Source organism: Dermacentor andersoni, chromosome 4 (assembly GCF_023375885.2).
Source record: "Dermacentor andersoni chromosome 4, qqDerAnde1_hic_scaffold, whole genome shotgun sequence".
In the NCBI taxonomy this organism is placed as follows: domain Eukaryota; kingdom Metazoa; phylum Arthropoda; class Arachnida; order Ixodida; family Ixodidae; genus Dermacentor; species Dermacentor andersoni.
In genome coordinates, this window is record NC_092817.1 from 84,347,341 (window position 1) to 84,363,058 (window position 15,718).

The 15,718-nt window shown below is 47.3% G+C and overlaps 2 protein-coding genes across 5 annotated transcripts in view; one reads left to right on the forward strand and one right to left on the reverse strand.

Moving 5' to 3' along the window:
- The first annotated feature begins 672 nt into the window (after positions 1 to 672).
- On the forward strand, positions 673 to 9,127 carry Nipped-B (Nipped-B cohesin loading factor). The gene is made up of 3 exons (XM_050183361.2): positions 673 to 907; positions 1,573 to 1,758; positions 2,143 to 9,127. Exon 3 carries the CDS (start codon positions 2,187 to 2,189, stop codon positions 8,307 to 8,309), a length of 6,123 nt encoding a protein of 2,040 aa, XP_050039318.1. The 5' UTR covers positions 673 to 907; positions 1,573 to 1,758; positions 2,143 to 2,186; the 3' UTR covers positions 8,310 to 9,127.
- Positions 9,128 to 10,748: 1,621 nt separating this feature from the next.
- Positions 10,749 to 15,718, reverse strand: part of mus312 (mutagen-sensitive 312) — a 35,603-nt gene continuing 30,633 nt past the window's right edge. For 2 of the 4 annotated variants that reach the window (XM_050183366.3, XM_055073989.2), the window contains exons 16-19: positions 14,332 to 14,497; positions 12,477 to 12,588; positions 12,281 to 12,370; positions 10,749 to 11,023 (exon numbers count right to left, since the gene is read on the reverse strand). In XM_050183366.3, the coding sequence (XP_050039323.1) occupies positions 10,898 to 11,023; positions 12,281 to 12,370; positions 12,477 to 12,588; positions 14,332 to 14,497 (494 nt within the window). In that variant the 3' untranslated portion in view covers positions 10,749 to 10,897. The remainder of the gene's footprint in view (positions 11,024 to 12,280; positions 12,371 to 12,476; positions 12,589 to 14,331; positions 14,498 to 15,718) is intronic. The other 2 variants (XM_050183367.3, XR_008613699.2) reach the window with 2 other exon arrangements.

Genomic DNA, 15,718 nt, shown 5'->3' on the forward strand with positions numbered 1-15,718 from the left:
GCAAGATATATCGGCGCAGAAAAGGGGGCCTACGGTGAACTATATTATCGTATTCCGTTCCACACAAGCCAGCAGGCCACATTAAAAAAAGAAAAGAAATGAGAGCTGAGGAAGAGACATGCAGACACCACCATACGCGGACCGAGACACGATAGACACCACATCGTTTAGTAAGGTTAGGTTTAGCTATGGCCCCGGACCAAATTAACTTTTTCGGAGAGCACGGCAATGGAGTTCGCGGGAGCTGGTACCAGCTGCAGGTATACGTCGGTTCACATGTCTCGCATTGTTAATTAGAGCGCAGCAGGTGCAGCGTGTCTAAATAGCTTCCCGGCCGTGCCGCACGTACGCGATTATCGCTAGACTTCTGTTGAGGAAGGCCTGCTGCTTCCGTAGCATGTTACACAGGCGTCAACACTTGTGGTGCACTGGCTCAACAACTTCGACGGGCTTTTTTTTTTTCTCCTTCTTTCCTCTCCTTTCGTTCCATAGCGTAGCTGAAGAGCGGAGGCACAACGGCACACACAGCAAGCAGACAACGCAATCAACAAAAACATAACGGGTTTCTTGCCTACCCTCGAAGCGGCGTGCTACAAAATTCTTTTCATGACGCAACATAAACCGTTTGCTCGACGCAGTTACATTATCAGTGCACATTGTTTAAAAAGAAAGTGTCGATCGTGAGCATAAGATTCATGTGATTGGTCCGCGTTTTTTGGTGCACTAAAATCCTGGGTTGAGAATGTCTTCCTGTTTTGTCGTAATGGCGGACAATGATCCGTTTTGAGAGTGTATTCGAAAAAGAAAATCGCAGTCGTCTTGTAAAGGGTTACGATGCTTCGTTCGGAGGAGCAGTAGTAAGAAAAAAAATAATTTCAACATGACTAACTCGCACGGTGTGGTACAGGTAAGCCAGTCCCTTCGCTGTCCCGATCATATGACATGAATTGGAGGTTACCCGCTTCTGCTCTGGTTGGCAACCACTTTAGGCCTAAAGAGCGTACGTAAACATTTATCCCGTGGAGTTTGCCTTGTTTTCTAGTTATTCAATATGCGGAAAAACATCGCTCTGAACGGGAATCGCTTTTGCAGTTACAGCGTTGCGCCGCGGTTGTTGGTAACATGCATGGAGGCTAACCTTCGCGCACCGATGTTCGCTTGTGTCTAAGCCTAATACGGCGCTGTGTATACGGAAACATCGGAGAGATTGGACGTCGCGCTGCATGAAACGTTGTAGTGCGCGTTTACTCAGCGCTACTATCGCTTGTTCTATGTGTCACCTCGACACGTCCTAGCTTGGAAGCAGTGGATATAAGCTCCTCCTCGTTCTCGACTGCTAATAACCGGAGATACGCTGACGGATACACGGATCACGCACGGAGCTAGCGTCAGTTTGGCTGACCTGCTGCTGTTTTGCGAAGCGCGCCGTCACCTCGCGCAAGCATGTTCGCAGAACGGTCTCGAGCGACTACATTCTTGTCAAGTAATGACACCTTCCCATTATCAGTATACGAGAACATTGCAAGTGTGAAGGGTGCTCGGAAAACTGCCCGTCTCGACTGGCTCATACAGGCGGTGCTCACGTATTCCTGACTTGGGCGCCAATGTTAACAGCCCCGAGCGTCTGCAAGTGGCCCAGAAACGTCGCGGCGAGTTCTGGCTTGCACCGTATCGACATAGGGTGGGAATGCTGAACGTCTCACCTGGATACCACCTGACGTAAATGGTGCTCCGTGCAACGACGGGTCATCAGTATCGGTAAGTTCAGCCGGTGAGCAGGCAGAACACACGTTACCTTCACATCGTTGCGACCCTTGTTCGTTCCAATTTGGATGCTCTTTCAATAGCTCCATTAATTGGACTTGCTTTTGACGTTTCTGCTTTCGAGGCAGTTTACCAGCTGTATAAGATTTTGCACTTATTAGCATGGTAAATAATGCCATTGATATTGAGTGTTCTGTGCGTGGCACATAGCATGCAGACTCATGGTTGCATATACACATAATTGTTGTTAGGATGGGACTTGTGTGCACTGCAAGGCATTGATGTCAATAGTAGCCATTTGGCCAGGCATTGGGATTTCATTGCCAACATATCCTTGCATCAGTACTCTCTGTGAACGCATGTGTTCTGGCTCCACAGGTGGCCGGAGGCCCGGGGCAAAGCGTGAGCCCCGGCCCAGCGGCATGATGAATGGCGAGGGCCCCAGCGTGCCCATCACTACGCTCGCCGGCATCCAGAGCATCACTGAGCTGCTCTTGGAGTTGCCCCTGCCGTCTGCTCTGCCTGGAGCAGGCCCAGCTCGATCGCTGCTGCCAGCTGCTCAGGCTGAGGAAGCCCGACGGGCACTGGCCAGTGATGCCCGTCTCCTGCCCCCTCTGGTGGACGCCTTGGCCCAAGTCAGCGCCGACCATGTGGAACTCAAGGATGGTGGGGATGGTGCCTTGCCACCCCAGGGCTGCTCCCCACTTTTGCAACTGCTGGTGGCACGAGGACTGTTCAAGGGGCCACCGCCTTGGCAGCAGCAGCAGCCGGGTTACAGCCCTGCTCAGCTGTGCTCACCTGCCGAAGGTCTGGATGGGAGCCCAGGCTTCTTCCCGCCCACCCCGTTCACACCGCACCCGCCACTGCATGACCACTCAGTGGCTGGCATCCTGGATGGGACACCTTTCTCGCCCCAAGTGCCCAAGCAGCCACCAAGCCAAAACTTCTACTCCAACGGAAACTGTGTGACCCCGTGTGACAAGCGGACAGAGTCTCCTGTGGTGCACACCACGGTGCAGCAGCAGGCGCCACCGCCGCAGCCGCAGCAGCCGCCGCAGCAGCCGCCGCAGCAGTGCCCTGTGCCGCCAGTGCCAGTGTGCCCTGTGCCCGTGCCATGTGCTGGTGGTAGTGGCAGTGCTAGTGCTGGTGGTAGTGTGGGAGTGCAAAATGCCGTGCCGCCCTCGCCTGTGTGTCCACCTGTGGAACGTGCAAACAGTGTTCCTGTTGTGAGCCCACCCAGACATGAGGTGTCTAAGGAGCCTCCGAAAGAGTGTGTGGTCAACAATGTTGAAAGTAGTAGACCCAAAGCTACCCGAAAGTCTGCGCAAGCTTCACCGGCCAAGCAGAGTGTGCAGGAAGCCACACCAAAGACTGCACATGCATCAAACAGAAGCAAGGTTGTGAGAAACTCTGTGCGCGAGAACAGCCGAATTCAGTCATCTGATGATGACGATGACGGTTCACATGTAGTGGCTCGAAAGCGACCTGCACGAAAGCAGAGGGAGAGCATTGATGGCAAGACAGCGAAAGGAAATGATCGACGCAATTGCCACCGACCGTTGCCAACTAAGGAGACGTCGAGCATGGACATGTACGCCAGTTCATTGAGTGAGCGAGTGAAGAACAGGCGCAGGACCCACCAAAAGGCCAAGTATGCAGAGTCTCCAGTGCAGTCGCACCACAGTGAGAGTGAGCACTCTGCATTTGAACCTGACGAAGAGCCAAGTCGAGTTGCTCCACAACCCCAGCCTGTTCGGGAAAAACCGAAGGTAAAGCCCAAGAAGATCAGAAAGGAACCTGTCCCCGCACCACTTTCTGCAGAGGAGCTAATGGAGAGCAATACGTATCAACGCTTCTCACGCACTGTTGAAGCCATCTTTGACTCCATGGAAGATCTCGACTTGACCCAAGAGCTGGATGATGAGGTTGAATGCCCTCCAGAAGCACTAGTGTCCGCTTCATCTTTGCGTCAGCTGTGCAATGAAGCGGCCAAGCTAAAAATTTTGCAAGCTACAAACCAAGTGCCACCAGAGCGTCTTGTCCGCTTGCTTTCTATACTGGAACGGAATGTAGTGGATGGTGCTAAGCTCTGTCCTGTGGACCAGGACCAGGAAGAAGAGGATGACGAAGGCCGCCTTTATGCTGAGCTGACCATGGAACGCATTACACGATCTGCAGATGCTTCCTTAACTGCCCTGTACATAATGACTTCAGCCAGCATGCCTAAGCGGGTCTTTTTGGAGGATTTGATTGAGCGCATTGTCGTCTTTGCTAAGTTTCAAATTCAAAACACCATCTACCCATTGTTCGACCCAGTTTACAGGGTGGACACTCGTGGAAAGGAGGGCTGCAATGCGAGGCAGAAGCGGGCCCATGCTGCCCAGAAAGTGAAAGATCGTTCCGTGGTCCAGCTTTACAACAAGCTTCATGAATTGGTGGGGCTGCTCGCAGAACTGTTGGGCTTGCAGACGTTGACCGACACCTTGATCCTCCAGGTGTCCACGTTGGGTGTTGGTCCATTTTTTGTTGAAGGTGTCAGTGAGCTTCAGCTACATGCTCTGCGCTTGGTAACCACAATCTTCGCTCATTATGAGAAGCACCGGCAGCTCATTTTAGAGGACATCTTGGCTTCCATCGCACGCCTGCCCACAAGCAAGCGAAGCTTGCGCAACTATCGCCTAAACTCTGAAGAGTACATACAGATGCTGACAGCCCTTGTTCTTCAGCTGATCCACAGTGTTGTCAGACTTCCAGAAGGATCTCCTGCGCCAAGAGACTTGGCAGAAACCAGTAAAGACAAAACAGCAGAGGGGAAAGACAAAACGACAGCAGTAGATGCAGATGTCTTGATTGTAACGTCTTATGACGCAGCTGTCCACACTGCTGCCAATTTTCTGTCTGTGTTTCTACGTAAATGTGGCACGAAAAATGAGGATATGGACTATAGGCCAGTGTTTGAGAATTTTGTCCAGGACCTGTTGACCACAGTCAACAAGCCTGAGTGGCCTGCGTCAGAGCTGATCTTAAGCCTTCTGGGGCGACTGCTTGTTCAGAACTTCAGCAACAAATCGCTGGACATGTCGCTGCGTGTAGCCTCACTTGATTACCTCGGAGTGGTTGCTGCTCGACTGCGTAAAGATGCTGTGAACAGCCAGATAAAAAAGGAAACTGTGAAGGACATTCTCCGTCAGATTGAGGAGGATGAGGAAGAGGATTTGCCTCTGACAAGCCTTTCCAAAGGTGCACGGCCAATGGATGAGACTCAGCTGTTGCAGAGGGCCCTCCTTCACTACCTTGATGCCAACCTCGACAGTGACCCGTCACTGCAGTTCTCAAGACGCTTCTATGTGGCACAGTGGTATAGGGATGCTATGGCTGAGGCTAAAGCTGAGAAGAATCATGGTGATGAAGAAAAAGAAAGCACTAAGTCGCCAAGCAAAGCCAATAGCCGTACAAGCAGAGGCAAGGCAAGCAGGCGAAATTGTGAGCCAGAGGATGATGACGAAGAAGATGAAAAGAAGCCCGCTGTGCGAAATGAAGAGCAGCAAGCCAAGCTTGTTGCCATGGTAGAAGAGCGGAAAAAGTTTCTTCTGCACTTGGCAAAGCCTCAGGACTCTGGTAGTGGCCTAAAATCTGAGCAAGGCACATTGGACTATGCCACTGCAGAGCTCATCTCGCGTTTTTTGGCATCCCGACGACCGTTCTCGCAGAGTTTTGATGTGTACCTTACTCAGATTCTGCGAGTACTCAGTGAATCCGCAGTTGCTGTGCGTACCAAAGCCATGAAGTGTCTCACACTTGTGGTTGAGGCAGATCCATCGATTCTGGGCCGGCCAGACATGCGTCAAGGGGTGCATGGGCGCCTCCTTGATCATTCAACAAGTGTCCGTGAAGCAGCTGTGGACTTGGTTGGGAAGTTCATCCTGGTACGACCAGAGCTGACGCACAAGTACTATGACATGCTAACAGAACGAATTTTAGACACAGGTGTAAGTGTGCGTAAACGAGTCATCAAAATCCTCAAGGATGTGTGCCTTGAACAGCCAGAGTTTGAGAAAATTCCAGAAATATGTGTGAAGATCATTGGTCGTGTCAATGACGAGGAGGGCATCAAGAAGCTAGTTGGAGAAGTGTTCCAGAGCATGTGGTTTACACCTCAGAATAGTGAAGAGAGGCTTCTACAAAAGGTGCGCCACATCACTCATGTTGTAGTTGCGTGTCGTGAGATGGGACTTGACTTGTTTGAACAACTGCTCAGTGGCCTCCTGAAGGACCGCGAAGATGGGCAACGCCGAGGTGTATTGGAGTCGTGCCGGCAGATTGTGGACTGCCTGGTGGAACGGCTACTACGACTTGAAGAAGGTGCTGAATCGTCACAGCACTTGGTAGCCTGTCTTGGTACCTTATATTTGTTCAGCCGCATTCAACCGCAGCTCCTAGTGCGCCATGCACACACCATCCAGCCATACCTAAGTATGCGTGTATCAGGGCCACAGGACTATCAGGTGCTGCAGCATGTCACTCGTTGTCTCGAGCTGGTGGTGCCTTTGATGGAGCACCCAAGCGAATCATTTCTAGCACAAATTGAAGAAGACCTGGCCAAACAGCTTATTCGCAATGCCATGGCCATCCTTCCAGCCAGTGTAAGCTGCCTCAGTGCAGTAGTGAACCGTGTGACACACAACTACCCATTGGTGCGTGATATGTTTCACAAGTTTTTTATGCTGTTGTGTTTGGTGCGGCGGCAGCATCGGGCCGGTCGCAACTACTGTCGCCCGAGTCTCCAACGTTGTGTCTACACACTGGGCCTGCTGTGCCGGCACTTTGACTTCGAACACTTAGAGCCTGCACCAGACAGCACTGCAGAGTCTGTCACTGCTGAAGATGCTGACCAGCCTCTAAAGCATAGGGTCTTCGCAGCCATGATGTACTTCACAGAACATGAAGATGAGGATATTCGGCAGCGTGCACTGACAGGCATTGGCTTCATGCTTGTGCGCCAGTATGATTTGATGCTAGGGCCCGAAATCAAGGAGCTGTACAAGCACCTGCTGGCCAGTCCCCTGGCATCTGCAGCAGCAAGGGTGCAAGTGCTCAAGAACCTGACAGCTTATCTGATGGAAGAAGAAGCCAAGATGATTCGTAGAGATGCAGAGTGGAGCAAGTTATCCAAAGGGGAGAACTTGAAGGAGATGGGTGATGTGTCCTCCGGAATGGCCAGCACAGTTGTGCAGGTCTACCTTAAGGATATCCTGGCAGCAGCTGCTCACCCGGACCAGGTCGTCCGTCGTGCTGCATTGCAGGTGTTGCAGCTCGTGTTGGGGCAGGGCCTAGTGCACCCTGTGCAGATGGTCCCACACCTTGCCTGCCTCGGCTCTGACGATGATAAGCTGCTGCGTACCAAGGCAGACCAGTTGCTGCAAGACTTGGAGAAGAAATACCCGGGCTTTGTTCAGATGAAAGCCCTGGCAGGCATGCGCCTCTCGTTTGAAATGCACCGAACTTCCCAGCTGGGCTCTCTCGTACGTGGGTACCGATGCCCAGATGCCCCTGTCAGCCGCAACGGCTTCCTCTACTCCGTGCTTCGATCAACCAGGCAGAGCAGACGTGCCTTCTTGCTGGCTCTGCTTAAGCTCTTTGATGAACAGGCAAGGGTGCCTCTGGCAGAGCTGCTTTATGTGGCTGACAATATTGTGTACTTCCCATATCAAGTGCAGGATGAGCCACTGTTTGTCATGCATCACATTGATGTCTTGCTGTCCGTGTCAGGCTCTAACCTGTTGCAAAGCTTTCGTGAAGCATTGTTGCCACGCGAGGGAGCCACTCGGACAGAAGATGAAGACGAGGAAGATGATGACCTGGATGCTCTCATAGCAAGGCTGCCAAGAGATCTGGAACCTCTCCAGGAAAGCATGCAAGCAGCACAAGGCTGCATCTTGCTTCTCTTTGTAAAGCAAACTCTAAAGGATACGTATGGTTTTACAGACAGCCGCATTCAGCAGTATTCTCCCAACGAAGCTGCCAAAACGTACGAGAAGGCCCTCAACCGGCGTTCGGGGGTTCGGTTCAATCCAGAGCCGACGGTGCAGTTTTTGAAATCTGGGGACGAAGAACAGACCACTGGAGAAGAGCTCTGCCGCCGCTACCTCGATTTCAAGCAGCTGATGCTGACCATCGACCCAGACGACGATGATGACGACCAGGATGCGGGACAGCCCCGACCTGCAGCAGCTGTTGCAGCCACTGCACCCTCTTCAACCACAGAAAACGGTGCTGCTCCAAATGCTGCTAGCACCACAACAGCTACGGCCACCCCCACCACGACAGCGCTGCCCACAGTCGCCGTGGCCACTTCAGTGCCACGGCAACGGTTGTCAACGGCTGCCGTGACCCATCGTGGCCGCCCTCCAGGTCGGACTTCTAAAGGTGCTGCCGCAGTGAGTGACAAGGCAAAGAAAAAGCCTCGCAAAAAGCGGAAGCGGGTCATCTGCTCCGACGGGTCGAGTGACAATGAGGACAGTGATCCGTCTTTCTGTGGTGATTGACTGTGTGCACGTGGTGGCTGTACCGGACTGGTATACGTGCTTTTGTAAAATGGGGCCTTGTACAGTTTTTGGGAAGGGTCGTGAAGTCTATTTTGTAGGGTGCAAACAATGGCAGAGGCGGGAGACTAAAAAGACAATTGCTCTCGTCATTCTCTCCGGTGCATTGTTTTTCTCCGCGGGACCATCACCACATGCCGCGATCTCTCCTCTCATCTGCGTCCTTGCCTCGGGTGGTGTCTGCAGCAGTCGGTCTTGCTCTCCTAACTTATTTATTGTAGACAGTCATTTCAAGTTTTACTTTCATGTGGCGTCTGGCTGTTGAGCCCTCACAGGCCAAGTTGCTTGCACACTCTCACCTCCTGATCTGTACATTGGCAACTCATCCTCCACTGTCATCTGCAAAGGCGACCGTGTACATAGGACGTGTGTGTCTCCCTTGCTTCCTTAATTCGCGTCCCACATTCTTTTGTAGAGCATCAAAAGCTAACATGTTTGCAAACAAAATATAATGTACAGGTTTACGAAGGTGATGAAAGCAACCATCTTTTCAGCAGTTCACCTAGTTCATTTCTTGTCTCACGTTCAGTTCAGTATTGAAAAAGCTGTTCTAACTACTGCTAAGAAGCTTGTTATAAATATTTCTAAAATGAAACGCCCACACTGGCTTCAACAAAATGCAGACAACTGGAGTTTCTTTAAGGTAATTGAGACTGCAGCTTTCCTTGTTTTTTCCCATTTAAAAGAAAGTTGACTTATTTATATTTTTTTTCTATGTATATGACTTCATGTCTACCATTAAAAAGGCACTATTTGACATACATGGTGGCATCTGTCTTTTCTTAACCGAGAAATAATGAACTGCAGTGATGCACAAGTGCTGTTGAACACCGAAGACATTTTCACACAAAAGATTCAAAGATTCGAGGGTCCTCCTTGTGGACAGTAGCTGTAAATGCCGTGCAGTGTATGAATTATTTTCTGATTGAGTGGTGCAATGTATTGCAGTGATGAGGGTTGCTTTGCCAACACCTGCACGCAACTATGATCACCATAGTCTGTCAAGTTTACTAATACAGGCAAGGAGCTCGTTTAGGGAGGGACAAGTAAACATTTATATAAAGCATGTAATCCCATGCAGTATCATGCTGTATCCTGCCCAGTATTGAGTATGTGCCCTACTCAATTTGGTGTTGTCACAGCAAATGCTACTACAGTCGACCCTGACATAACCAATGAAATTGATTGAATTATCTGGAAAGTCAAATACAACATGCGCAAAAAATGCCAAAACACACAGCCAGTTCATTTGGCAGTCTTTGCCCGAATCCCAAATCAAACCCATGCCCGCTTTCTGTGTGTCCAAAGTAGAAAACTTGCATAGAAATAACATTAAGTCCCTACACAAAGAAAAATCTAACGTGTACCTGATTTGTTAGCAAGAAAAATGGGCAAGTGTGTAATATGTGTTGCACAATGATGACCAGTTTCATAAACTGAGATTTGCCGCAGTACGTTATGCGGTAAAACAAACGCCACAAAGGCGGTTTTTGTTTCGTATTTTATTGCACTCACACAGGCAATTTTTGGCCTAATTTTTTAGAAGAAAAAAAAAAAGTGCATTAGAATAGGACAAATACTTTAATCAAACATTGTCAGCTACAGTTGTTTGAAAATCTTTCTATGTATGGCTGGTCAAGTTCAAAATATTCGGCAAAGGCCAATTTTAGGATCGAAATAATGAAAGTTTAGGCCCATAGAAATGCATGAGCATCAGCCAGGACCTTCAGTCGGGATTGAATTAACTGGAGTAGGATTAACAGAAGTGTGCTGTATTTGTCTTAATGGCACAAGAAGTGACCAGTGTTTGTGCCAGAAGACTTAAACTTCCTTGTGTTGTTTTGCAAATTTATCTGCTCCAAAGGATCTGTGGAGAGGGTTCTGCTAGGTTGTGCAGGCCAAAAACCCCTTTAGGCCAGAGCAGAGCACTGTTTAATGTCATGGGGTTGCTACCAGTAATTACACCACATCAGCTGCCTTGCATCAGCATACCTGTCTGGTTGCATGCTACTGCTGGCCTATTCCATAAATTTATTACGTAAAAAGGATGCAGGTTCGACAAAATAGCCGAGCTTCAAAACGAAGAACATGGATATAACCAAGTGAATTACGTTTTCTTGCTGGCATTAGCAACGAATATGTGCTTATAACAAAGGTATTTTCATGTTGGGTGAGACTTTGTTGTAACAAGGTTTGATTGTATTTTATTAACTGCAGCCAGCACAAACCAGACAATTTTTAAATGTTCCACCTGTAGTGGTAGGTTTCCATTGCAATTGCGCTCAAGTAAACAAGTATGCTACTCAGCAAAGGCTGCTGTGTTGCTAAACCACAACTTGCCACTACTACCAGGCATGCCAGTCCAGGACAAACAGCAGTGGATATGAAGAAAGGAGCATATATTTTGGCGCATGGCTCTTGTGCAGATGTTACAAAATGGCCAATAGCTCGCCGACTTGGCCCATTGTATCTTGGTGGGGAAAGAACTGAGCCAGTGTGAGGACATGTCCATGTGTTTGTCCCCTTTGCCTCTATGGCAGGCCACCCTGTGCAGTGTTGGAACTGCACTTGCCAAGCACCCTACGCCTGAAGTTTTCCTGTCGCCGCCTCTGCTTTGCCTGCTGCTTTTCAGAGCGAGGCATGGTGAATGTGATGCACTGCAACAGTTAGTGTGACATGGGTTCATTGCATGCAGCTTTCCCCTCAAATACACATGAAGCACAGAAACTCTCGACTGGCAGCAACTCCACAAATTTATAGGGAAAAAAAAGTTAAATTTTGGCAACTCGATTTGCGTCGTCAGTTTTATTATAGAATAACAAAGTAAATTGGAAAAATGGAAGCATCAAGTTTAAAACTGCCAAGGGGCAAAAAAGTAAGCTGCCACACCCTCGTGTCACGAAATCTGCCATGGCTTGGTCGAGTCCGGCATAAAATAATGCCAAATACCAATGCACCTAGGGAAACACTGAGCATTTTTGGTGTGATCATGACGGGCATTATCTTGTGCAGGACTCGACCAAGCTAAAGCACATTTCTGAATACAGGGGTAAGGCACCCAATATAGCAATCATTTGTGATTAAGACATGCAAAACAATGTACTGACGTCATGTAAGCATTCAGTAAACCATGTTCATGTTACACTTGTCTGCTTAGGTGCTATAAAAAAAGCAGTTACTAAATTGCAATACACTATCTAATTTGGTGCAGATTTCAGAATTTCTGTGGTTGGAGAATTAGATTTTAATTAAACATTGAAACACTCAAATTCGCTACCAACAACCACTAAAAGTGAATTGGTTTAAATGCAACACATTTATTAAAATTGGCTCGGAGTTTGCCTAGTGAGAGAGTTTTTGCAATTTACATGCATTTGAATTGGGAAATCGGAGCTGGCCCCAAGCTAAAGCTTCTTCATACAATTACTAAACATAGGAAAGCACCAAGTAAAGTGTAGGGGAAGTGAAATGTTTGATTACAGCAGGAAATTATAAGCACAACATTGTACTTCTTCATGCGTCCCTCTGTTCACTCATTAGGTCATGCACGTCATTTTGGCAGGGGGTGGGTTGGAAAGGTTGGATAAGCATAAGGAAGATAAAAAGCTTTCCAGCACAGTAAAGCAGCATGCATAGCAGTATTGACATCAGTTTGCCTCTGTAAGAGAGGTACAAATGCAAGTGATAGGGATGATTGTGTACACCTGTATACTCAAGGAAAGAAATACTACTGCTAACGATCTCAATTTTCTTGTCGCATACATGCGATGCTTCCGCTATAGAGAATGAAAATTTTACGCTCGCATTTGAGTTCAGAAAGGCAATATTACATTCCAAATTGCCTTATTTGGGGACCCTGGCATTAAAAGACATTAGAACGGCGCAAGAATAAGCTTATGTGCAATGATGCTCACTTGCTCATCCAGATAGTTTATCAGGCTCTTAGAAGATATCCTGATATTGGCTTGCTTGAGATTTAGATGAAGCATTTGGAAGTCAATAGGCTGAAAATAGGCAAGAACACATCCACGATTGCATGTAACAAATTTTTGAAGAAAGATATGCCAAAATCAATGTCTTGTTGCAAGCGGTTGTGTGGACCATGCTCACCTCGTACATTAAGATGCTCTCTGACAGTTCTGTATTCCTCTCAAAGAAGCGTCTCAGCTGTTCTTTGATATCACTGTCACTACCACTGGAGCTCCCATCTTCACCACTGCTCCTTGCAAGTTAAAAAGAGCCAGAAGCAAGGATTTGTAAATTAACTTTGATTTCTACTGCAGTAGTGGTAAACTTGACACCTGAAATGCCCGAAAGCCTCGGTCCCTCAGCTAAAAGTAAATATAGGCATGTAAAGGAATCTGCTATTGTAGCCTAACAAAAGGTACCGACACCGAGATTAGTGCATAAACACTTGCAATACCAGTACTAGCGAGAAATTTGCAGCACCAAAGTGATACGTACCTGGTTTAAGCTTTTAGAAGGAAACAAATGTAATAGCTGCTGCCACAGGTGCTTTGCTATCAAGATAGTGGGCCTCTTTGATTATCCATTCTTGACAGTCCTGGACTATCTGAGATGCTGCATATGCAATGCTTATTGCCCGAAAGTGCTGCTTCAGGCAGTCCGGGACTGTCGGGTACAGATAATCGAAGATGCCCAGTATACCTCTGGTATTGCATGGACAGGTATGGTTATGAAGCGATTGTGACAGGTGTCAACTTTGGCAAACCGATGACCAAGAAATGACCGATTGACAGATTCACTAATTGACTGGTTAGACAGACTGATAGGGTTATAGTGTGCCGTACCAACAATAAAAATGTGTGCTGGTGCCACTACACAAGAACAGCAAAACCTGGAAGAAAGGATATAATGCCAACGTGCATCATTAATTACTGACCTATACTTATTGAATGCTTTGGGGAATGTGTAGTTGCCCTTTTAGACACACTCCTTGACTTGACATTCCTCATTGATCTCTGGAGATCTGGGACTTTACAGGCCTCTCAACTGAAGTACTGTAGTTGCTGTGAATTTGGTAATATTCCTTGGCAATTGTTGGGCTATGCTTCAACAGGCACTTTCAACCCACACGGGTTTCCTTTGTAGCTTTCTGCTACATTCAGGTGGATGACAATTCTCCCTTTCACGACACTTCCTCCATCTTGCAAAATACCGCAGAACTGATTTGCCACTGCGCTAGTACATCGCTAGTATACCAACATTATTCTTATGTCATGGCGCCAAGCATAATTTGCTAACACCGCAGCAATAAGAGTCTATATAAAGACATTGCTCATATAAAGCGCTGTGCACGTTTGTTTTGGCTGTGCTCATGTGAGGCAGCTGCAGCAATTGCAAGTCAATGTATCATGACAATTCTACCTCATGGGTGCCAAAACCAGTACGCAGGAACAAGAATTTTCGTAAATTAATTAAGGCATTCCGATGCTTGCCATTACTTTTTGAAGTAGGACATTTTCTTTTTTAGAATGTGGATCTGACCGGTTCCTATGCCATTTCCAAATGTGCTGCTACAGTGTGGCATTGGTTCTATTTAACACACACATAAGTGCTTACAGTGGGGCATCAGTCATGCAACGGTGCATTGCTTGTGAGGTGTTCGAACTCTCCAGTAAGGAAAACACATGTGCTATTGCACAGACTTCATTTCACTGGCCTTGGACAAGTTTGGTTAGACTATCTGTGACAACATGGTATTGTTTCACGGTGCAGAGTTTATCCCCTCCATGGATCAGCGAGTTTTGAGATGCACTGGGTGATGTCACTGTAATGCATGTGAAAGTGAGTAGCCATGCATAATGCATCACAAGCGATGTAAACAAATATATTTTATTATTCCTACAAGCAGGTCCTCAACAATATGCAAGTAACACTATTATATAATTCGTACAAACATGTCACAAAAAGTTTGACTGCCCTGGGCAGCCTTTAGGGTTACCTTGACGACACACTGTAGTGGGAGGGTTCTTCGTTAGCACTGGCACTCCCGGAGAATTGCTCAGGCCGGCCACTTCTCAACAGCTGTTCGCTTCTATAGTTTCTATCATCACCTGTATTCATACCCTGCCTTGGGAACGTGATCCTTACGGGTGTTTCAGGAACCACTGCGAAAGATAATTGAAGAAAAAGTGCATTTATGTGCTGATACCTACTTTAACCCTTTAAGGACGACACATATAGATACCCAGAAAAAGAATGTTTATTTTCTATCTCAATGTGCAAAACCCATCAAGAATAAGAAAACTCAACAAAAAGAAAAAATATAAAATATTTTTGCAGACATTCTTTCAGCAATAGGGGGGAAAGCCCTGGCAAGAACCTGGAAGTGTGCTTCACCCCAAGCCACCTAGGGCTTCGTTTTCAATTTGTATAGCCAGGTCTCATCACATGTGAACCATAGGTGTACATTTCATTTGCTTTACATCACATGTGTGACAAAACTGCAGCTGGATATATTGCATCGGCCTGTCTTCTCTGACCTTGCTTTCAAAAGACAGTGAGTCGCATGCCAAATTGCTTCTTTATTGTCCAGTGTTCCTGCTCTAAACCAACAAATGATGCTTGCTGCCTGTCATTCAGTGTTGGTCGAAGACATTTAGCCAGAAACTTCGTACTCAATATTGAAACTCCACAAGAAAAAAAATATTTTTTGGTATGTTGCCTGTAGGCAACATTCATCAATAAACGGTTTAACAGCAAGCCATAGTTGAAGCATTCTCAACTAAATGCCTATGACACAAAGAAGTGTTCTCATTTGGCAATCAGTGCACTGGATTCAACAGAATTCATTGGGTGTAAAATCTAAAATGCGGCACTTTGGTTTCAATGACCGTTGAGAGCAGATTTTTAGGTTCTCAACTTTTCCAACTTTTCATTCCAAAGAATGCACTGGTATATCTGCGTAATCTGTCACACAATAACAGAACATAGTCTAACTTTATTAGTGGCACACCTACTAAAGTTCAAGGCTGATTACTTTTTTTTAGTGTGTATGGATAAGCGTGTCCCTGCTCACCATGAGCCAAGGTGCAGGATTCGCAAACACAACCCATCTTTTTTGTTTCTTGAGTGTGTTCTACTGAGTGACCTCAGTTTCTAGAAGCCGGACACTAAAAGCAGCATCGCAACGTATGAGTAACACTTGTGAGAAATGCTGGCAGGAGTGATGTTAACTACATTACCTTACTATGAGTGATCTCAAGCCACACTGAGTCTCGTGCCCATCTCGCAAGTCATGCAGCTGTCCTCCACACTCTGTTTGGCACATTGTAAATGTGGAAATACATTGGTTAAAAGAAAGAGCTACATCATTCAGTTATTACTCA